Here is a 23242-nt window from a genome sequence, read left to right on the forward strand (position 1 = left end):
ATTATTTAAAGTGTTGTATTTAGTGTTAGGGCATTTTATTATGTAGGATACAACTTGGGTGAGGCCTCCAAAGAAAGAATAAGCTCGAGACCTGAAAGGCCAGGAGCGGCTCTTGGGTGTCACAGTTGTCCTGTGTTAAGACCTGCAGCAGGAATGCCTCTCCCCTTCCTCCCCAACCAGGCATCCTTGCCCTATGTTAAGCCATGGCTCAGCAGTCATTTCTACTCTCACATCATCTAAAGGCCAGCTTTTCACATCCCACATCTTCCTCTTCTTTTCCGAGTCTTCACCTTGGATGGAAGCACGCATGGGCACCAATCCTGATAAACAGAATCACTGGGTTGCGGGTTCTCTGAGGACAGGGTCACTTCCTAGACAATGTCCCCAGGCCAGGTGTGTCTGGGCCAGTGGAGGAAAGTGGGAGGCTGAAGGCCAAGTGGCAGATGAGGCAGATGGCTGTGTGCTAGAGGGGAGTAGGGTGGACAGCGGTGCTCATGAGCTGAATCAATTCACGAAAGCAGTGTTGTAACTGCTTGAATTGAAGAGTTGCCAGAGATGGCCTCCTTAGACCACACCATCTAGAGGTGGAACCTCTGTGTCTTCATTTCTTCTACCTTTGTCCTCACTCCTCAGAGACATATCTGCCTTTGCCTCCTACCCAGTGACACCTGGCTCTGACTGGTACTTGATACTTCCTTTTGGTCTTATCTTCTGAGCCTTCCTGCTAATCATCAGCACATCAGTTACTTATTTGTCCATGTCTCTGATGAATTGAAAAATGACTGGTGCCTACTGCGTGCCGGGCACTAATCATGGCCGCCCTGGCTTGCTGGCTCCCAAAGGGCAGAGGTGACACTTGGGGAATCCTCCCTGATTGGCGTCCAGGTCAGGGGCCAGATGGTCATAGATCCGGTTCCAAAACTGAGTTCAGTGTGGGTTTCAGCAACAACACAAAAAGTTTTAAAAAGAAACACACCTCTATTTTATTAAAAATGTACAGTTTGGGGACTGAAGGAGGGAAGTGGTGTTTCTCAAAGTTCTAGGACTACTTAGCAATGCCCAGGATGTTTGTTTAAAAACACCAGCTGGGAACCTGCATTTGAAACAAGTTCCCATATGATTTTCAGTCACCCTGAAGTTTGAGAATCACCGACTACTGGATGGAGTGGGGACTGAGACTGTCTTGATCCTTCTGGCTTTACGGTTCCAGGGAAAGACTCATTTGACTTTTTACAAACAAGCTCAGCTGACTCATCTGGGGCTTCCTGGGATTCGTTTCTTTTGGTCGCCAAGACACTGAAAGAGTTAATTCAATTATGGGTTGGAGAGCAGCTGAGACAAGGCCCCAGGATGTGTGTGCCCACCTGGCCCACCCAAGAGCTTCCCTAGTCAGCTCTGGGAGACAGTCCAGAGCTGCGTCCGGACTTGACCTGGATGCGGAACTGCTTAACATAACCTCCCTGCCACATCCCAGGGGCTCTGCTTCTCTTCTTGTGACCTGCCTCTTGTCTCATATCACAGAAAATTTCCTCTTCCCTCCCTTCATTCTTCCCTGCTCCTTCCTATCCATGTTCCTTCCTCTCCACTCCCGTCTAATCTCCTTCCCAGAAACCAAGTTTTAATAAGCCCTCTCCTCTGTCTGCAGCATGTTGGAGATCTGTGCGAGTCTGTGCTCACTGCATCTTGGCCATGCATGTGAACCACCGTGTATGTTAGCTGTGCAGGAATAGGCCGTGAGCAACAGAGGGCAGGGCAGTTAGAGTCAGGATTAAGATCCTTCTCCAACTGCAGACAGTGTTTGGTATATGCAGGCACACAGCTGTCTTACCTGTCAGACAGAGCCCAGAGGAGATGCTTGTAAGACAAAGCAGAGAAAGCTCTTGCAGAAGGGGGTCTGCTGGCTTTTGAGGGACATGGCCTTTCTAGTGTCCCAAACCATAGAGAGAAGATGAATAGCCCTTCCCCATATTCTGAGAGGCCACCCAGTGGCCTGTAGATGAGACAGGCTGTCCATTCCAGGCAGGCAGCATGTAGTTGGTCCTAGTTAGGAAACCAGATGGTGGTGTGACCTGGGCCAGGGGAGCTGGTGAGGCTGGCAGGATCACAAAGAAGTGAGTGACCTGAGACCACACAGCAGGTGGATGTGAGCATCTGTGATGAGGCAGGGGCAGGTGGTCAAAGAGAAGGTACACTCTGGGAATGGAAACAGAGTGTGTCTCCAGAGGCCACATGCACGAAGCACTCACAAAGAGAGCAGGATGGCCACCATCCCTGAGGCAGCAGGAGCCTGGACAGCGGCAGAGAACTTTCATCAGAGAGTGGCAGATTCCCATGTTATGATAACGGGGTCCCAAGACAACATGGCGAGCTCCCACACTGAACCATCCAGGACCAGCCTGACACGCAGGTAGGCAGTGCCAACCTGGGATGCGGATCAAGAAGACAGATGAAGCAGGGCTTTGTCTCTACACCTGATAGTATGATAAACTGAATGAACTTGTATGGAGTTAAAAAAAAAAAAGCGGGGGGCGGGGCGGGGGGGAAGAAAATTGTATTCACCTAAATTCCCCTAGAAAGGGGAAGCTGTCTTTGTTGGGAACAATATTTTGATAAGTGCTTAAGCCTGAAGCTGAGATCCCAGTGGAGGCCTGGGTGTGGGTGGAACAGCTCTGCATGAGACAGGAAGGAGTTTTTGAGTTTTGCATGTTACGCCAGAGAGAGGGGAAAGAAAGAGGCTGTTGTTTGGCGCTTTTCATTCTGAATCCCTTTCCCCAACATCCTCTTAAATTTTCAAAAAGATACTAATATCATGAAAGGCTTGGGGTTAAGTGGAATGCGTATTCTCGATATTTATGTACCCATATTATGTGTGGGGAAGAACAAAAGGGTTGGGGCCTCAGATTCAAACTGACGCCAAGCAAAGCCCAGGCACTAGCTGGGATGCAGAGAGAGGAGGAGCTCGGGGATGAGAGATCTACTATAGGGGACCTTGGGCAAGTTTAGCCAAATCTTAGTGGGGCGGGGCCCCAGTTGACCTCTGGTTACTGAGTTCTGTCACAGTGTTGTTTTGGTTGTTCTCAATCAATTTTGTTTGCTTTATCCAGCTCAACACCACACACATATACACACACAGATGCACACACACCTCTAAACAATTCTCCAGGAACTGAAAACCAGGTATCTATGTACCAGCTGGGACTCTCAGACCCACTTCAGAGCAGAAGCAGAGCCAAGGACCAGCCTTCTTTGATGCTACCATGCCACCCTGTCTCACCTAAGTCCCTGTCTGGAGGACGGGGCAGCACCAGCATCTTACAGCCTTAATTCTGGTTAGATCTAGACTGGCAGCCATCAGTACCCTCTCCCTGTCAGAGATCTTTAATTGGGGCAGGGCCAGGGCCATAAGAGGCAGCAGGGATTGCTGTAAAAATCTAAAAATGCTCCTTGAAAGAGCCTTAAGTCTTCAACAGAACCTTCCTAACTGGAATAGCCTCTTGTTGGCCTACTGAGTCCTGCCTCTTCCTCTCAGCTGCTGTTCCTGCGAACTATTCTCCAAGGCAGTAAAGAAATGAGAATGCCAAAGACAGGCCCAGGCCTGAGTCTCAGGTTCATCACGTGATTCTTGGTCTCCTTCATCTCTCCATTCCTCTACCTGGCTCTCCTTGAGAACAACCTTCAGGCCTAGGACAAGATTCACATCCTGAGCAACTCACATGCAGCTCAAAAAACAACAAACTCACATGCAGCTCAAAAAACTTGTGTAGCGATCTTCTGAGACACTACATAAAGTCCTCTGAGAAAACTAGAATGGTGGCATGGGGACCCAAGCTGATGGCCAATGAGGCAGGTAAGCATCTCTCTGTCTGATGTGGTACAATAAATGAGGTTGTTATGAATGTCTGGAAAGAGATCTCTTGGGTGTTTGGACAGAGTCAGTGTGTACTCTGGCCCCTGACCTTGGTGGGAAGGTTTCTCCAAATCCAGATTAACTATCCAACCTTGTACCTTACCGGGCCTTGAGGGACCTCAAGCTTTTGTGGTAGGAGGAATGCACATCCAAGGTCAATAGCCGGGGAATGTCTGGGCACCCCCCTAGCTGGTCCCAGGGCAGGCCGGGGGGAGTCTTCTTTTCTATTGGGTGACTGGAGGAGGCCACATCAGTCTTCCAGATGGCTTCTATCTGGTTATCCTGTTGTCTGGGGTGTGGAGGTTGAAAGTGTAGAAAGAGATAAAGGGTTAGACACACAGAGGGAGACTGAGAAACAACAAGCTGTCCAAAGCCATAAGGCCCAAAACGTCAGGACTTGTTTTCTTTCCCTCTCAAATAGTTGTTATCACCATCCTGTCACCTCTCTTCCCCTTAACTCTAAGCCTCACCTCCCTGGGGCTCCTTTGGCTGAGGAGCTGCTGAAGGGGTGCTGGGATAGCCTCTGTTCTTCTAGGCACATGCCTCGGGGCTGCTCTGCACTGGGCCATACTAGGTGAGGATGTGGGTCTTCTTGACTGCCCAGAGGCTCATGGTATCTCTTTCTGAGCCTGGGTGGTGGGGTCACACGGTGGGAAGGATCAGGCTTGTTTATATGGACAGGCTAATGGCAGGTGCTGGACCAACAATGTTCAGGGCAGAAATGGTTGTAGGCTCTCAGATGTGGGTCCTCAGAGTCTTTCAGTTGCAATGTGAAACCTATCTGGATAGGGCTGGCTCCTGAGCCCACCCATCTGGGCCAATGGCTAGAACTGAGCAAGGCAGCTGAGAAGGCAGGCATCGTACAACTCATGAGGTGAACTCTGCCTGCCTGTGCCTTCACCAAGCTCCCAGTCTCCCCAGTCTGGCCACCCCAGCTTGCTCCATCTCCCCACCCATCCAGCTGGCTGCCTACCCGCTTCCCTGCACCTACCGAGCCATGCACAGGGGCTCACATTCCCAGTGCTTGCATGGAAAGTGCCCAGGAGGCTGCCTGCAGGAGGGGCCACATGAGTGCGTGTGCCGGAGAGAGGATGTGGGTGGCTTGTTTTTCCTCGGCTTTGTGGAGGTGACCACAGGGATGTGCAGACGAACGTTCCACTCCAGCTGGAGCTAGAGACACCAGCAGAGAGGCATCAAGGAGACAGGAATTTATCCCCTCTCTAGAGCAGAAGGAGGCATAGCCTGACTCAGGGCTGAGAAGAGAAGGTAAGGCCCAGGGAATGCCTCCAATCAGAGAGCCCTAGAACCCCCAAGTATCAAATTCCCTAAAAATTCCTTGAATTATTATTTGCTAGGTTAGTTCCTGTTTTCTCCTTTGTTGTGGAGAATCTGGACAATGAGCAAAACAGCAAGAAAAAAACTAAAGGAAGCCAGAGCAGCTGGAACTCGAGAGAGCACTCAGGATTCACAACATGAGGCCAAGTTGTGCCTAGAATGCTCTGGGTATTTTTGTATCCAGCCTCTGCCCTGGCACTGGGTAAGGAGCTGGGGAAACCCTTCTAGCCACCCAAAGAATTGTCATATAGTCCGTTGTTAACAAGTCAAAACACCTACAACTTAACAAGTGAAGATACCTACAGGAGATGATTGGGACTAGTACAAAGTGATAGGAAACTGAGTTGGGAGATGGCCCCATGACCAAGGCTTCTCCAACTGCCTGACACAGGCACTTACACTAAGTCCCTCAGCACACGGCTTCCCCCAGACTTGGGGGGATTCCCCATGGGTTCTGAGCCAATGCTATGATTTTCTAATTCCCTGGGAGGTCAGCTAGTCCTCTGCGGACCATGTCAGCACTTGCTACTTCTCTGACCCTGCTAGCAGGGGAAACTGAATCTAGCCCTCAGAGAGTAAAAACAGTGCAGACCCACAGATCAGGCCTCAGAGTGACTTTGTACTGTCAACAGCAACACCAAAACCCAGAAGGCAATGAGAAGTGCTGTCAAAAATGAGAGGGAAAATGCATTCTAACCTAGACTTCCATATCCAGGCCAACTGTCAATTAAGAAGGTACTAGGGGCACCTAGGTGGCTCAGTTGGTTAAGCATCTGACTTCAGCTCAGGTCATGATCTCGTGGTTCATGGGTTCGAGCCTCTGTGCTGACAGCCCGGAGCCTGGAGCCTGCTTCAGATTCTGTGTCTCCCTTTCTCTCTGACCCCTCTCCCACTCATGTGCACGTGTTCTCTCTCCCTCTCTCTCTCTCAAAAATAAAAAAATAAACACAAAAGAAAAAAAGAGTGAAGGTACTACGTAAAGACATTTTCAGACAACCAGGGTTTCACTGATTTTACCTGGCAGGAACCTTGGTCAGGAAGTGATCAGAGGAGACCTGGCATCTAGAAACCAAAGGAACCATCCACAGAGAGAGGCAAAGTGAGATCCCAGCATGTGGGTAAAAAGGACAGCTGTGACTAAGTCAGTAGAGGAACCAGAACACACAGGAACAGGGCAGAAGGTCCCGTGGGGGAGGGAGAACTTGAGCATAAAGTTGGGACTACAGGATCCAGCTGCCTTCTCTCTCCAGAAGAGTCTTTCTTCTACAGTTCTGTTTGAGGGCCCCTCTCTCTCCCACTCTCCCCATATAAAAAAATCAGAAAGCTGCCCTTCCTTATGCTTGAGCCTCCAGCCTTTGCCTCTTCCTGGCTCAGAGTCTCTAACCTGCCCTCTTATTTCCTGTCTGCTACCCTGCCCCCAGTTACACCCCACCAGCTCACATCCCTTCCAGCTGTGCTGACCCCCCAATGAGGGAGGCCCACCTTGGGGAACATGGTCACCATGCTGCTCAGGCACTCTCGGCGCTTCTCCTCCAGGTCCTTCTGCTTGTCTGTCCAGGCCTGCAGCCAGAGGTTCTGCAGGCGGTCAATGTTTTCCAGGTAGGTGTAGAGGTTCTGGGTCTTGTAGGTAGTCTCAGTTTCTTGCATAACTTGTATGTGGTTGGTCACTTCTTGTCTGGGAAATGAGGTAAGGGAGTTAGTGGGTGAAAGGGCCTGCTCCCCAAGTCTCGTAACCAGCGTTGACTCTGCGTTTGTAATTCCTGACAGCAAGGAGGGAAACAGAGGTTGCTGAGAGTCAGGAAAGCAGGGAGCAGAGAGGTGGGAGGTGGTGGCAGGTGAGGAGCCTTGGGGCCAGGCTGGAAACAGAAAGAGAGAATAAGGCCAGCAGGGGAACATATCAGGTGCATTAGGGACAGTGCGATAGGAAGAGAGGAAGAAATAAGGAAGTGGCCTCAGAGGAAAAACCCACTAGGGAAAGAGCAATGTGTATGTGTAAATGCCCGACCTCCCACACCTCCAGGGTCACCCCAGGCCCAAGGTCAGACATCCTTTGCCAGCCCCCTCCCTCAGGGGACCTTGTCCAGGTCTGGGGTGACTCTCCATTCCCATTTGCTGCGTGCTCCTCCTCTCCCTTTGGGTTTTGTCTCTGCCCACACACTGCAGTTGGCGTGGGTGTCAGGGAGTACCTACCGGAGGCTCTGGAAGTGTCTGTAGCGGATGTACTTATGGCACAGACACTGCAGCCGAAGCACGTTCAGCTCCATGGTGGTGGTGGTGAGATCCAGCGCCTTGGTGCGTAGGTAGTGGGGCAGCCCCAGGTCAGCCTCCTCGCTCAGGAGCTGCAGATTCTTCCTCTGTGCCTCCACATCCATGTGGTATACTTTCCCCTTGAGAGTTACTGAGGAGATACGCAAAGGAGGCCGGGACACCTTTTGGATGGATGTCACCGTGACAGGAAAGGAGGCCGATTTCTTGGGCTTCGTGGGAACCTGGCAGGTCCACGGTTTCTGGGTAGACTTGGCTGAACTCGTGTTCCTCTGGTTTCTGGGGGCAGGCTGCTGGGTATTAGGGGACCTGGGAAAGTGCTTCCTGCCTTGGTGAGCAGACTGGGCCCGGCTTGAGGGAGGTGTCAGCGATGCCTTCTCCAAGTTCCTCCACTGCCTGGTGGTCATGAAGAGCACCCTGTCTGTGCCCTCCCCTGGAGGCTCTGGCTCCCTCCACGGGCCCCCTTGCTCCTTTTCTTGCTGGCCCGACCTCTGCCACTGCTCCCTCGCCGCCTCCTCCACCTTCCACTGTTGCAGCTTCTCCCGGTGTTCCTGCTCCAGCAGGGCCCACTTCTTCTGACGCTGCAGCCACATCTCCTCCTCCTCCAGCCACTGCTGCCTCTGCCTCTCCCAGCGGAGCTCTTCTTCCCAGTGCTCCGCCTTGCTCTCCAAGGCCACCTTCCTGGAGCTCTCTGGGGACAGCTGCATCCTCAAGTGGGGCTTAATTTGGAGTCCTTCCTTCTCCTGGGATGCTTCCTGGACATCCTTTTGGTCTTTCACTTGGTGAAAGAAGTGGCCTGGGCTTTCTGCCACCAGTCTTTCCCATATCTTAGGAGACCTGTGATCCACCGAGGACAGCATCATGGGCTGAAGATGTTCGGTGTCCTTGGTGCTGTACACGTCCGCAATCCTCGAATACATGGTCATGGTGGAAAGTGGCTGAGATGTTGAAGGCCTGGCACCACTGTCCCAGGCTGTGGCCATGGGACCTGGGGAGAGTAGTGAAAACCACTGCTCCTTCTTGGGTTCCTGCTGAGTTTCCTTCATGACTGTTTCTTTCTCTGGGAGGGTCTCTTTCTCAGGGGGTCCCAGGGAGTCAATCAAGATCTTGGTCGGTTCTTCTGCTTGATCTCTAGCAGACTGAGCCTTCTTTAGCTGGAACTCTAAGGCATGCTTTATCAGGAGAAGGTCATGGTATTTCCCCCCTAGAATTTCCACTTGCTTTAGCAGGGCATCCCTCTTGCTCTGGAGAACTTGGAGGGAATTCTGGAAGTGTAGCCTCTGGGTGCTAAGTTCTTTGGTCATCTCTATTTTCAGGTTCCTGTATTTGGTCTCCAGGCTTCTGTTCTCTTTGTGCTGGAGGGTCAAGGCCTTGTTGAGGTTCTCTACCATGGCAGACATGTACCTGATGGCTCTGACCTCCCCCTGGTTGAACATGGTGGAGTCCAGGAGCTCCTGCAGCATGGACTTCACCTCAGAGACCTTAGTGCAGGTAGCATGACTGTCCTGGAGCATCTGTTCTGGGCTCAGTGGCTGAGGGTAGGATGCAGATTTTGGGGGTCTCTGTTCCCACCAGCCCTGCCAGAAGGTGTGTTTGGATACTAGGAGAGACAGAACAAAGGCAACAAGCTCCCGTGAGCCCCAACAATTATACTGATTCTGCACACCCTGCCTGGCCAAATTCCCATCCAACTCTCTTACGCCTTTGGCAAGAATAAGGAGCTGAGGCAACAGGTGAGGCCAGGGGAGATGTTGTCAGGAGAGATCTCTGCCAGGCTCAGAGCTTGCTCAGAGCTTACCTGTCAGGGTGAGCCAGCTCCATAGCACCTGCAGGGCCCATGGGCCTGAAACTATTCAATTCAGTTCAGTTCAATTCAGTGTACCTCTTTTTTTTTAATATTAAAAAAAAATTATTGTTTATTTATTTTTGAGAGAGAGAGAGAGAAACAGAGTGCAAGCAAGGGAGGGACAGAGGGAGAGGGAGACACAGAATCTGAAGCAAACTCCAGGCTCCGAGCTGTCAGCACAGAGCCCGACATAGGGCTCGAACTCACGAACTGCGAGATCATGACCTGAGCCGAAGTCGGACACTTGACCGACTGAGCCACCCAGGTGCCCCTAATTCAGTGTACTTCTGATCTCATGTATTTCCCTGGAGTAAAGTCACTTTTCTAATCATGCTACTTCCCAGACTCAATATCCATGTTTGGCTATCTATTGCCAACTATCCAAACTCTGGAAACCTACCTGGCACTTAGACTCCAGGCCACCTGAGAAGTTTTGTTTCCCTTTCCTGTTACCATTAGACTGTGTAGAGAATTTATCACATGGTTCTGCAACTGTTCATATGTTGGGTTTTTAAATGACTAATGTCATTTCCCATTTTGGGGGTCATGAACTCCTTTGGTAGTTCGATGAAAGCAGGGGACCTTCTCCCCAGAAAAATGCACATAAACACAGACTGTGCACTATGTTCAAACCCGTTCATAGACCTCAGCTCCTCAGGGCTGGATCACGATTATAGTTGTATCCCCTTGATCTACCATATGTAGAGCTGCTGGAATGATTATCTTGGATCATCCATTCATTTGCCCATTCAGTGAACATCACTAACAGAAAAAACACTGGCTACCTTTGGGTGAGGAGCTAAAGGGATATGGAAATTAAACGGCATTGAAGTCAAACTAGCATTTAGCTAATATTGTCAGAGAGGTCATGTGGTTCAGAGCTTGAATTCTGGAATCAGATAACTTAGACTTGAACCCCATCCTTACCACTTGCTTTAGGCAAGTTTCCTAACTTCTTAGTGCCTCTGTTTCTAAAAAATGGGGATAACCAACCAAAGCATCTACTTGTAAGATTTCACTAGATTATGCATGTTTAGCGGCAAGCACAGTCCCAGGTATCTAGTAAGTGCTTAATAACTAATCCCTAAAAAGAAACTAATAAGACACAGTCTTTGCCATCCAGGAGTTTATAATCTAGCTATGAAATATATACAAATTACTATACTTCAAGATATAACATGGTAAGGATTGTAGGAGAGATTATCTCCTTATCCATCTTTCCCTGCTTCATCCCTCCACCAACTATCAATCTTGCTTGATTGATAAGGAGTCTGGCCATGAGAGTCAATGGTGAAACACATTGTTTCTTAAGCTCTGAGCATGTTTTAAGCATGGTGCCAGATGACTTACACCCAGTGGAACCCTGCAAGTGGGCGGGTGCTCCTCATTTTGTATATGAAGAAAGTGAGGTTCAGAAAGATCAAGTAACTTGTCCAAAGTTACACAGTCAGAAATTGGCACATGGGATTCAAACCTCAGGTCCATCTGACTGTGAAGCCCATATTCTTGAGTAAGATTAAAAAGCCAGAAAACCTGGGGCGCCTGGGTGGCTCAGTCGGTTGGGTGACCGACTTCGGCTCAGGTCATGATCTCACAGTCCGTGAGTTCGAGCCCCGCATCGGGCTCTGTGCTGACAGCTCAGAGCCTGAAGCCTGTTTCAGATTCTGTGTCTCCCTCTCTCTCTGACCCTCCCCCGTTCATGCTCTGTCTCTCTCTCAAAAATAAATAAACATAAAAAAAATTAAAAAAAATATTAAAAAAAAAAAAAAGCCAGAAAACCTAAGCGTGGGGTCTGGTTTTGCCACAGATTTTTGCTTTGTTTTGTTTTGTTTTGTTTTGTTTTGTTTTGTTTTGTAGTCCTTTCTCTTCTCTGAGATTTAATGTTCTCATCTACAAAGCATAGGAGTTAGATAATCTCAGGTTCCTTCTAGTGTTGACAGGAGTAAAATTTCAAGGTTGAACTATGTTGTTGACTGACCATTCCTGGAGCAGCCACAATTAAGAAGATCCTGGAAGGGCATCTGGCTGAGTCTCGCCAGACTTCTAGGCTCTACAGCTGGATTTGGAGTAAGGAAAAGATGTTCTTTGGGCTGTAGCTACAAATTCCAGCCTTTTTGGCCTACTAGCCTTGATTCTCGGGACCTGCATGAGGCTACAGCTCCAGAGAGTACCAACAGGGACCTGTCTCCCCATTACCCCTCCCTCTAGCCCCAAGGGATTGCTTAGAACTGCTCAGTGCTCAGCTTGGGTTAAACACCCCAACCCCTCGCTATTGCCTCTCCATCTCAGATAAGGCTTTTGTTATGGAGGAGAGTCAGAAAGACCCCACAGGTGCTGGCATGTGACCTCTTTTCCTGAGATGGCATCCACCCCATTCAACCCCCCTTCCCAGGTCTTCCTGGAACCTACTTTGTGTCCTTTGCTTTTGTCCTTCAATGAGAGTGGAACAAAGGGAAGTGAGAGATTCGATGCCTCCTTTGGTGGCAATGAGAGAGAGAGGTAATACCTTCTCCATCACCTCAATCCATTCATCCAGGGCTTCCTCTTCCTCCTTACACTTCCTGTTCCTGAGCTCATAGGTCAGACTGTCACCTAGAGAGGGAGTGGGAGATGCAGACTGAGTGCAATCTGTCCTCTAGGGAGCCCCAAGTAGTCCTATAGCACAGGGGTTCCAGCAGGAGGCTTTGAGGTTGGATTAGTTTCACCTCTTAATAACTGTGTGATGTTGGGTAAATCACTTACTTCTCTGAGCCTCAGCATCCATGCCTGTAAAAGGGTTGGGTGGGGATTAAATGAGATAATGCATGTGAAATGATTAACGTGAAGCCTGCTGTGTCGAAAACGTACAATAGACATTAAACAGTATTGTTGTTTAACTATAAGGCTAGGGATGTGTCTGCCTTGTTATTGCTCTATCCCCATTGCCTAGTTCAGTATCTGGACAATTAAATGAATTAACTGGAGTGAAAAGCCTACTTAGTTCTTGGGGGCAGCTGAAGGATCATAGAACTATGAGCTCCTTGGAGGCAGGGCAGGGTGAAGGGGGTAGGGCACATCCCTATACCATCTCACTCCAACACTGCAGCGTCCACCCAACCCCATAGCAGCCTAAGGTCTCACGATGGCGCAACAGTGATGCTAACAGGGGCAGCACCTGGTCCAGGACTGGGTATAGTTGGTCCACACTCAAATGGCTATACCAGTTGTTTACAGCTGGCATCAGGGCTGTTTGGCCCATGCAGTAAGGGTCATTAAGTACTATGAATATCACCCATGGATTCTTCTATAAAACACCCGGTGTGGTCCATCAAAAAACTGTTAGAGCTAATAAACAAATTCAGTAAAGTTGCAGGATACAAAATCAACATACAAAAATCAGTTGCATTTCTATAAACTAATGATAAACTATCTGAAAAAGAAAGAAAACAGTCCCATTTACAACAGCATCAAAAACAATAATATACTTAGCAATAAATTTAACCAGGGAAGGATCTCTACACTGGAAGCTATAAGACATTGATGGAAGAAACTGAAGACACATATAAATGGAAAGATATTCCACCTTCATGGATTGGAAGAATCAATATTGTTTAAAATGTCCATACTACCATTTAGAGCCATGTACAGATTCAATGAAATCTCTATCAAAATCCCAATGGCATTTTTCACAGGAAAAAAAAAAAAAAACAGAAAAAAAAAATCCTAAAATTCATATAGAACCACAAAAGGCCCCAAATAGCCAGAGCAATCTTGAGACAAAGAACAAAGCTAGAGGCATCATACTACCCAATTTCAAACTATATTACATAGCTATAATAATCAAAACAATATGATATCGGCATAAAAACAGATACGTAGATAAATGGAGCAGAATCGAGAACCCAGAAATAAACCTATGCATATATGGACAATTAGTATTTGACAAGGGAGCCAAGAATACACAGTGGGTAAAGGATGGCTCTTCACAGTGATGTTGGTCAACCTGGACATACACATGCAAAAGAATGAAATAGGACCCCTATCTCACACCACTCACAAAAATTAACTCAAAATGTATTAAAGACTTAAATGTAAGACCTGAAACCATAAAACTCCTAGAAGAAGACATAGGGAAAAAGCTTCTTGACATTGGCCTTGGCAATGATTTTTTGGGTATGACACTAAAAGCAAAGGTAACAGAAGCAAACATGAACCAGTGGGACTATATCAAACTAAATAGTTTCTGCACAGTAAAAGAAAGGATCAATAAAATGAAAAGGCAATCTACAGAATGGGAGAAAATATTTGCAAACTGTATACCTGATAAAGGGTTAATATCCAAAATAAGAAGTTCATACAACTCAATAGCAAATGAAACAAAACAAAACAAATAATCCAATTTAAAAAATGGGCAAAGGCCACACAAGATGTGATAAAGACAAAAGGAAGCTGGCCTGGTCTCAGAGATCTTTTCCTTCTTGATGCAAGTACACAGCTTCCAGAAAGTGGTCCCATGACAAGTGACAGCAATTTAACTGTCTAATTGTAGCTACTTTGTAGCTAGTTGTAACTGTGCAAGAGTCATATCCACATCCCTTTGATCAAATTTACTGTGCTAGCTATGACACATTTTGAACTGGTTTAAATGTACACGGCACAGAATCAGTTATCAGACAGCCTACTGACTTGGGGAGAAACCTATGTATAGGTGCAAATCTCAGCATCGCCCTGGAGTTTAGGAAAGCAGGCAAACGTGTGTCCCCCACTGTGCTGATAAATGTGTCCATGGTCGCTGCACTTTTCCAAACACCTGTCAGTGTGGGCCTGGCTGGGGCAGGACCAACTCCCCAGTGATGAGGAAAGGACAGCCCAGAAAAATTAAATGATTTGCCTGAGTTTACGCATCTACTAAATGGTAGAGACAGACACATCTCCTCCACAGCCAGTAATTTTAACCACAAGGGTGTGGTGTCTCCTGAAGTTGGAAAGGAAGTTCAGTCAATGTGACAACGGTCAGTGACACTGAAGAGAGTGAGAGCAGGAGGCAGGGGCCGACAGTACCAGACAAATACCAAAACAAATATCCTGAGATATTTTGAGGGCACACTAACATTAGAGATGATGAATTTAAAATGACACCAATTTGGAAGCACTTATTTTGTTATTTTTAATTTTCTCATTTGTAGTATTAAGGATGTTAAGCCAGATTATATTTACAATTCCTTTCAACACTGTGATTAAATACGTATGTGCAAAAAAAAAAAAAGACAAAGGATCTGTTTTTTAAAGAAGACATACAAATAGCCAACAGGTAATGGAGATCAACATCACTAATTGTCAGGGAAACACAAATTAAAACCACAATGAGATATTACCTTATTCCTGATAGGATGGCTATTATGAAAAAGACAAGAGATAAAAAGTGTTGATGAGAACACGGAGTAAAGGGGACCCCTGTGCACTTCTGGTGGGAATATAAATTGGTACAACCATTTTGGAAAACAGTATGAAGGTTCTTCTAAAAATTAAAAATACAATTGTGATAGGATACAGCAATCCCACTTCTGGGTATATATCCAAAGGGAATGGAATCACTGTCTCCAAGAGATATCTACATGGCCATGTTCATTGAAGCATCATTCACAAAAGCCAAGATGTGGAAACACGCTAAGTGTCAGTCAGTGGAGGAATGGTTAAAGAAAATGTGGTATATACAATGAAATATTAGTAAATCATAATAAAGAAGGAAATCCTGCCATTTGTGACCAAGGGGATATACCTTGAGGGTATTATGCCAAGTGGAATAAGTCAGATGCAGAAAAACAAACACTGTATGATCTCACTTATATGTGGAATCTAAAAAGCTGAACACACAGACACACACAGACACACAGACACACACACACACACACACACACACACAGTTGAATTCACAGAAACAGAGAGTACAGTGGTTGCCAAGGGCTGGGGGGGTGGGGGAAATGGGGAGCTATTGGCCAAAGGGTATAAAGTTTCAGTTATAAAATTAAAATGTTCTGGGGATCTAATACACAATGTGGTGTCTATACTAACAATACTGTATTGTATACTTGGAAGTTGCTAAGAGAGTAGATCTTAAATGTTTTCACCAGAAAAAAAAGAGGGGGGGTAACTTGTAAGGTGACAGATGTGTTAATTAACCTTATTGTGATAATCATTTCATAACATATACATGCATCAAATCATCACATTGTACACTCTAAAGTTACACAATGTTATTTGTCAATTACATCTCAATAAGTATGGAAAATTTAAAAATATAGCTAGCATGGATTTGAATTTAGTTTCAACCCTGCTGATAGATGAGATGTCAGAATGGACCTATGACAGGCTTCATCACACATGCAGCTAATGTCACAATCTACTAGGTTTTGGACTATTACATGTTTGCCCCTCTGGTGAGTGGAGATGATTGCCGTGACAGAAGCAAGGGAATATCTCACTGGAGTGTGTCTTTTGCTCCCTTGGCAACCCACCAACTGCCCTGCTTTTTCCTCCCAGTGAGAGTTGACCTGGGGTGGGGAAAGGAGGAGCCAAGAGCCAGTGTGGGACCAAGTCAGTGGGGAAGCGGCCCGCCCTCAGGCAGCCAGTCTACAAACTCACCCCAGTTACCCAGCCAGTGGAGAATTTCATACAAGTGCTTCTCTTTAGTATTAGCATCTTCAGAGAAGGAGGCAATTTTCTCCAGTAAGATGAATCTGTTCTTGCCCTTTTGCTCCATCTGGTCAGGTTTTGCCTTTTCTTTTAAATCATATCCTAATTCTTCCTGGAAGCTGTTGATGACACAGTTGACGTTGTCCAAGATGTCTGAGAGCTGGGAAGAAATATCCTATATGGGAGGCAGCAGATTGTAGTGTTTAGGGGTGTGAACTCTAAAGCCAGATACCAGGTTCTGGTAGTGTGATCTCAGACAAGTCAGTTCACCTATTGGGGCTCTAGTGTTCTTACTTCTAAAGTGGGGATCATTATATATCAATGTCACAGAGTTTCTTCTAAAGATTAAATGAACTAATATTTGTAAAGCACTTAAGACAGTGCCTGGCACATAAAATAAGTGTTAGCTCTTATTAATGTCACTTTGATGATTAAGACCAAGTCAGGAAGGGAAAGAATACTAAATATCCAGGGCAAACAATTCCTTCAGAATTTCAAAATTTTCTAGGGACTTCTGGACATCTCACAAGGATCCAGAGGCAACAGACTGGAAAAATGAGGCCCTAAGAAACCTTTAGGATCAGAGGTACTAGAGGCTCATGGGCAGGGTGATTTCAGCCTTTGGCTATTTCTCTTTAAGCTTCTAGGGCTTAGCTTGAAGGATTCTGACAGGTTGCCCGAACAGACCTCAATCAAGAACTCTGGGCCCTTCCTCTGGCCCTGCTAAGACCTACCACATAGTGGTAGGACCATCCTAGGGCTTCCTTATGGGCTGTTCCCTTCCTGTGCCCAGCCCTGCCTCAGAGGGCTGGTTCGATTCCAGCTGGCCCTGCAGAGGCCAAGTCAAAGAGTTGGAATTTTGAATTAATCTGTTTGCAAATCCAGCCTGTTGAAGATGCCAGGAACCCTGAGGGCCCAGAGCTGGAATCTTGTCCTAATCTAGGATCAGTTCTCAGTCTCCACATCAGATCCCAAAAGAAGGGTGACCCCCTTATCTCAGGTGTTACCTCCTGAGCCCGTGTTAGCTGGGCAGCCTCAATCCTTGAGATGATGGCTTTGACTGATGCAGGGGTCACCAACTGTAGGGGCCTGTTTTTCTCCATTTTGGATCACCCTGTCATTCGCAAAGATGTCCTGTGTCTCTGGTACACAGACCTGGACACGTGATACTGGCTGCTTTGGGGTTAAGGGCTCCAGGGCAGTTCCTGAGTATCCTGCCTAGCCACAGCTCCCTGTAACTGCCAGACATCAGGTTCCAACTGACCTTTTCTCCAGTGACATCATCAGTTAGATTAGAAGAATGGCTCCTTGTCATCTATCTGCTTGGCTATCTAGCTTTTTATCCATCACTAATATACATTAAGTTGACCTGTTGCTTTAAGTAATTAAATGTTCTTCTACCAAACTAAATATTAATGGCTAAAAATAAGAAAAAGCAATTAGAAAATGTTCTTTTCCCAAAGAGAAGTTTTTAAAAATTAAAGCCAGTCAATAACTAACGATAATATGTTTGCATTTGCACCAGGGGTCAAGGGTCAATCTGCACTTTTACTTACTGAAGGTGACCATTATTGCAAGATGGCTTTTAAAAACAAATGTTTAAAATGGACATTGCTATATGCCCAGAACCTAGAACCAAGCCTGGCACACAGTAGGCACTTAATAAACACTTGCTGAATGAACGCATATATAAGAATAGGTACGTATAATGCAAATTATTCTTCCATGCTATTTAAAAGTATTCCCATTTAGGGGCGCTTGGGTGGCTCAGCTGGTTGAGTGTCCGACTTTGGCTCAGGTCATGATCTCATGGTTCATGAGTTCAAGCCCTGTGTCGAACTCTCTGCTGACAGCTCAGAGCCTGGAGCCTGCTTCAGATTCTGTGTCTCCCTTTCTCTCTGTCCTTCCCTTGCTCACACTCTTTCTCTCTCTCTCTCTCTCAAAAAACAACCATTAAAAAAAAATTTTTTTTAATTATCCCCATTTAACAGATAAGGAATTAAATATTGTAAGTTCAGTTCTTAGCAGTGCCATGGCCACTTAATAACTTGTCACCTGACACCCATCTTTCATATACCATCTTTCATTCATATATTTAAAGTTAATTCTTTTATTGCCTCTTTCACTTAACAAACACTTATTGGTAACATTCTACATGCCAAGCCTGGTCCTAGATGCTAGAAATACATAAATGAATGAGATCTAGTTTTGTCTTTGAGGCACTCATACCCTGGTTTACGGATACCTTTCTATCTATACATCTTGAACTGGATAGCCCTTTAATCCCTTATGATTTCAGAGCATGTTGTAATTTACAAACAACTTATTCATGTATGAGCCAGCTAAGGTTCAGAGGACTTAAGAGATTTACCTAAAGTTACAGAGCTGAGAAGTACAGAGTCAGGACTTTACTCTGATTTCCTGATTCCCAATCTGAGGTCCTTTCTTTTTTTTCCCCTTTCTCTTTCTTTCTTTTAAACCCAATCATATTGATAATTAGATTACATATAAATGACCCAAACAAGCCAATTAAAAGATAGAGATTATAAGGTTCAATTAAGAAAACCCCAAGAATCAATTATGTGCTATCTAAAGGAAACACACTTTAGGGGCACTGGGGTGGCTCAGTTGGTTAGGTGTTGGACCCTTGATTTGGGCTCAGGTCATGATCTCACCACTCATGGGTTCAGCCCTGCATCCGGCTCCTTGCTGGCAGTGCGGAGCCTGCTTGGGATTCTCTTGCTCTCCCTCTCTCTCTGCCCCTCCCCTGCTCGTGCACACGTCCTCTCTCTCTCTCTCAAAATAAACTTAAAAAAAGAAAGGAAACTGGGGTGCCTGGGTGGCTCAGTAGGTTGAGTATTCGACTTCAGCTCAGGTCATGATCTCACAGTTGGTGAGTTTGAGCCCCATGTCGGGCTCTGAGCTGTCGGCTCAGAGCCTGAAGCCTGCTTTGGATTCTGTGTCTCCCTCTCTCTCTCTCTGCCCCCCCCCACCCACCGCTCACATTCTGTCTCTCTCTCAAAAATAAATAAATGTTTAAAAAAAACCATGCTTTAAATAAAAAAAACACACATAGGTTAAAAGTAAAAAGATGGAAAGAGGTAAACCATGCTAATACTAATCAAAAAGAAAGTTGGAGTGGCTATATTAATATCAGAGATTAGAATAAGAAATATTAGTGGGGCACCTGTGTGGCTCAGATGGTTAAGCATCCGACTTTGGCTCAGGTCATGATCTTGTGGTTCGTGAGTTCCAGCCCCACACTGGGCTCTCTGCTGTCAGCACAAAGCCTGCTTTAGATCCTCTGTCTCCCTCTCTCTCTACCTCTCCTTCACTCTGTTCGTTCTCCCTCAAAAACAAACATAAAAAAAAGAAATATTAGCAAAGATAAAAAGGGAGGGACATTCCATAATGATAAAGGTGACAATTAATAAAGGGGGATATAATCCTAGATGTACATGCATCTAATGACAGAGTTTCAAAATATATGAAGCAAAAAAATAGAAGTGAAAGGAGAAATGGACAAATCTACAATTATAGTTAGAGATTTCAACATTTCTCTTGTAGGAACTGGTAGAAGTAGAAAACAATAAATAAAGATAGAGAGGTTTTGAAAAATGCTATCAACCAACTTGACTAAATTGACATTTATAGAACACACCATCCAACAACAGCAGGACACATGTTATTTCCAAATGCATATGGAACAATAATCTGGGCCTTAAAACAAGTATCAATAAATTTATAAAAATTAGAATCATACAAAATATATTTTCTGACCACAATGGAATTAAACTATAAATCAGTAATTGAGAAAATTCCCAAATGTTTGTAAATTAAACAACATGAGTAAAAAAGAAATCACAAGGAAAATTATGAAATATTGTGAACTGAGTGAAAATGACATGACAAAATTTGGTAAATCAAAATCAAAATCAAAATTTGTGAGATGCTGCTAAAGCAGTGCTTAGAGGGAGAAACTAGAAAAGGAAGAAAAGAGAAACCCAAAATAAGTGGAAGGAAATAATAAGGATAAGAGTAGAAATCAACAAAATGGAAAACAAACAAACAAAAACGGAGAAAAATCAATGCAACCAAAACTTGGCTCTTTGAAATATTAATAAAACAGATAAAACGCTAACCAGATTGTACCAGGAAAAAGAAAAGGACACCAGTTACCAATAACAGGAATAAGAGAGGGGACATCACTACAGACTCTACGTGGAAATAATGAGTATTATGAAAGAACTTCATGGAAAGGAAGTTGGTAAGTTGAATGAAATGGACAAATCCTTGTAAGATGTAACCTATCAAAGTTCATAAAAGAATAAAAAACCTGAAAAACCCTATATCTACCAAAGAAATTGGATTTGTAATTAAAGACCTTTCCCTTGCAGAAAAATCCAGCCCCGGATGGCTTAATTTTTGCCAAGGGGAAAAAAAATACAATTTTATAAAACTGCTTCCAGAAAACTGAACAGTAGGGAACACTTCTCAAATCATTTTTTTTAGTTTATTTATTTATCAAGAGGGAGAGTGAGAGCATGCGCACTCATTGGGGAGGGGCAGAGAGAAAGGGAAAGAGAGAAAATCCCAAGCAGGCTCCTTGCTGTCAGTGCAGAGACCGAGGCAGGGCTCGAACCCACGAACCGACAGATCATGACCTGAGCTGAAATCTAGAGTTGAATATTTAACCCACTGAGCCACCCAGGAGCCCTTCAAATCATTTTTTGAGGTTAGCATTATATTGCTACCAAAACCAGACAAAAATGTTACAAGAAAAATATCCAATATACACCACACACATGGACATAAGAGAAAATAAAACGGAAGCCACTGACTAGAAAAAAAATTATTTGCAAAACATATATTTGACAAAAGACTTGTACCCAGGATATATAAAAAAATCACTACAACTCAATAATTACAAGAAGAAGAATACGCCAGTTTTTAAAACAGGTAGAAGATTTAAGTAGACATGTCACTAGCTAAGATGTACAATGGTGTTACAAATATGAGAAGATTCTCAATATCATCAGTTGTTAGGGAAATGCAAGTTAAAACCAGAACCAGATGTAAAATCTGAGAAGGATGAGCCAGATAATAAAAAGTATGACAATACCAGGTGTTGAGGAGGATGCTGAGAAAATGAAACCCTTGTATATTGCTGGTGAAAAATGAAAAATGGTACAGCCTCTTTGGAAAACAGTTTGGCAGTTATTTAAAAAGTTAAATACACATTACCATACAATCCACCAATCTCACTCCTAAGCATTTACCCAAGAGAAGTAAAAACATATGTCCACAAAGACCTATACACAAATATTCATAAGCAGCTCTATTTGTTAAAGCATAAACCTGCAAACAACCTAAATGGCTACCAACTTGTGAAAGGACAAATTGTAGTCTGCCTATGCAGTGAAATATACTAGTTCACATTGAAAAGGAATGAATTACTGATAGAGGCAGCCACATGGATGATCACAGAAGCACTGTATTAAGTGAAAAGAGGCAGACACAAACTACTACAAACTGTGATCGTATTTATACGAAATTCTAGAAAGACAAAACTATAGTGACAAATACCAGATCAGGAGAGGCCAGGAGCCAGACAAGGGGGAAGAGATTGACTGCAAAAGGGCACAAAGAAAGTTTCTGAGTGAAGGAAATGTTTTACGTTGGGATTATGGTGGTGGTTACATGACTGTGTACGTGTGTGAAAATTTACTGTATTGTACACTTCAAATTGGTGAGTTTTGTTATATGTAAATTATACCTCATAAAGCTGATTTTTTAAAAATGTCATGTTTTCTAATGCCCAAGACTGTGGAGGGACTGTAGGCAGACAGTAGTAAAAAGGGCTAGAAGTTAGTCAGGAGGGAACTGGAGGGTGTGAGGAAATAAATCTTCCTCTTCTCTCAGATGACGAGTCTTCCCTACTTTCATTCCCACTAGGATGCCCCCTCTTCCAAGTTCCTCTCCCGTGCAGCTCTGTGGCCAGCAGCAATACCTTCACCATAGTTTAAGAGCCACACTTAAGTGATCACTAGTCCAGGAAAGATGTTTGCAAACTTTTTTTTATTTTAAAAAGCAGCCAACTGGGGCACCTGGGTGGCTCAGTCTGTTAAGCATCTGACTCTTGATTTCAGCTCAGGTCATGATCTGGCAGCTCATGGGTTGGAGCCCTGCATCGGGCTCTGTGCTGACAGTGTGGAGCCTGCTTGAGATTCTCTCTCACCCCTCTCTCTTTGACCCTACCTCGCTTGCTCTCTCAAAATAAATAAACTTCAAAAAAAAAATTTTTTTTTAAATCAACCTCCTTTTCCAAGCAAAGCCTTTTGTAGAACCTCACTGTCTAAAACAGATAAAAGCAAATCTTACTAGAGTACATCTATAGATTCAATTTCATGATATCTCAGTGTTATAAAATCATTCAAGTTCAACAAGGCTGTTTTGATGAACTCCAAAATTTAATACGTAGGACATTTGAGTGTATATATTTTTAAACTGTTTTAAGAACAGATAAAATATATTTAAAGTTTAAAGACAAGGCCAAGAAGATGACAGAGGAGATGCCAGGTTGCCCACTGTGTAGCAAGGGTTGATGATAAACACTCAGATTGGAGTAGGTCAGAAGACTCTGCAGAGATATCTTCAAGAAGACGAAGCTGATAGAATTTCTGCTGTGTCTACATAGTCTGAGAAGAGATTTCGGCCAACTAGGTGAGGATTTGGGGGCAGAGTTTGTGATAAATACATAGAAAACATAAATAAATGAGTGGTGCCTGGGTGGCCCAGGCAGTTGAGCAACTGACTCTTGATTTCAGCTCAGGTCATGATCTCATAGTTGTGGGATCAAGCCCCACATTGGTCTCCACCCTGAGTGTGGAGTCTGCTGGGGATTCTTCTCTCTCTCTCTCTCTCTCTCTCTCTCTCTCTCTCTCTCTCTCCCCCTCTCCCTTGCTCACATGTTCTCTCTCTCTCTCTCTCAAAAAAAAAAAAAAAAAGAAAGAAAAGAAAACATAAACAAATGAAAAAAAACAAGATAATTATTAATCCCAGGAAAAATCAAAAGTTGTTCAAGAGAGGAAGAGTAATCAAAGTGTTTTACATGACTCAACTCAAAGTACCATATGAAGTCAGTATGGTGAAAACTGAAAACTGAACTAACAAAAATTATTGAATTAAATTTGACAGATGGGAGATGAGAATGAGGT

At 44.8% G+C, this 23242-nt stretch overlaps 1 protein-coding gene across 4 annotated transcripts; it reads right to left on the reverse strand.

The window, feature by feature from the left end:
* Positions 1 to 958: 958 nt before the first annotated feature.
* Positions 959 to 19719, reverse strand: FAM186B (family with sequence similarity 186 member B). 4 transcript variants are annotated; one of them, XM_049625408.1, is made up of 8 exons: positions 19213 to 19719; positions 15975 to 16200; positions 11763 to 11945; positions 7433 to 9107; positions 6725 to 6917; positions 4899 to 5077; positions 4011 to 4196; positions 959 to 1296 (listed from the first exon to the last, which is right to left on the reverse strand). In XM_049625408.1, the coding sequence occupies exons 2-8, from the start codon at positions 16090 to 16092 to the stop codon at positions 1128 to 1130; spliced, it is 2703 nt and encodes a 900-aa protein (XP_049481365.1). In that variant the 5' UTR covers positions 16093 to 16200; positions 19213 to 19719; the 3' UTR covers positions 959 to 1127. The 4 variants fall into 4 exon arrangements, with proteins under 4 accessions (XP_049481365.1, XP_049481363.1, XP_049481366.1 ...); XM_049625406.1 differs by lacking the exon at positions 19213 to 19719 and adding an exon at positions 17033 to 17324; XM_049625409.1 differs by lacking the exon at positions 19213 to 19719 and adding an exon at positions 17181 to 17323.
* Between the last annotated feature and the right edge of the window lie 3523 nt (positions 19720 to 23242).

This window comes from Panthera uncia, chromosome B4, assembly GCF_023721935.1.
Source record: "Panthera uncia isolate 11264 chromosome B4, Puncia_PCG_1.0, whole genome shotgun sequence".
Taxonomy (NCBI): Eukaryota; Metazoa; Chordata; class Mammalia; order Carnivora; family Felidae; genus Panthera; species Panthera uncia.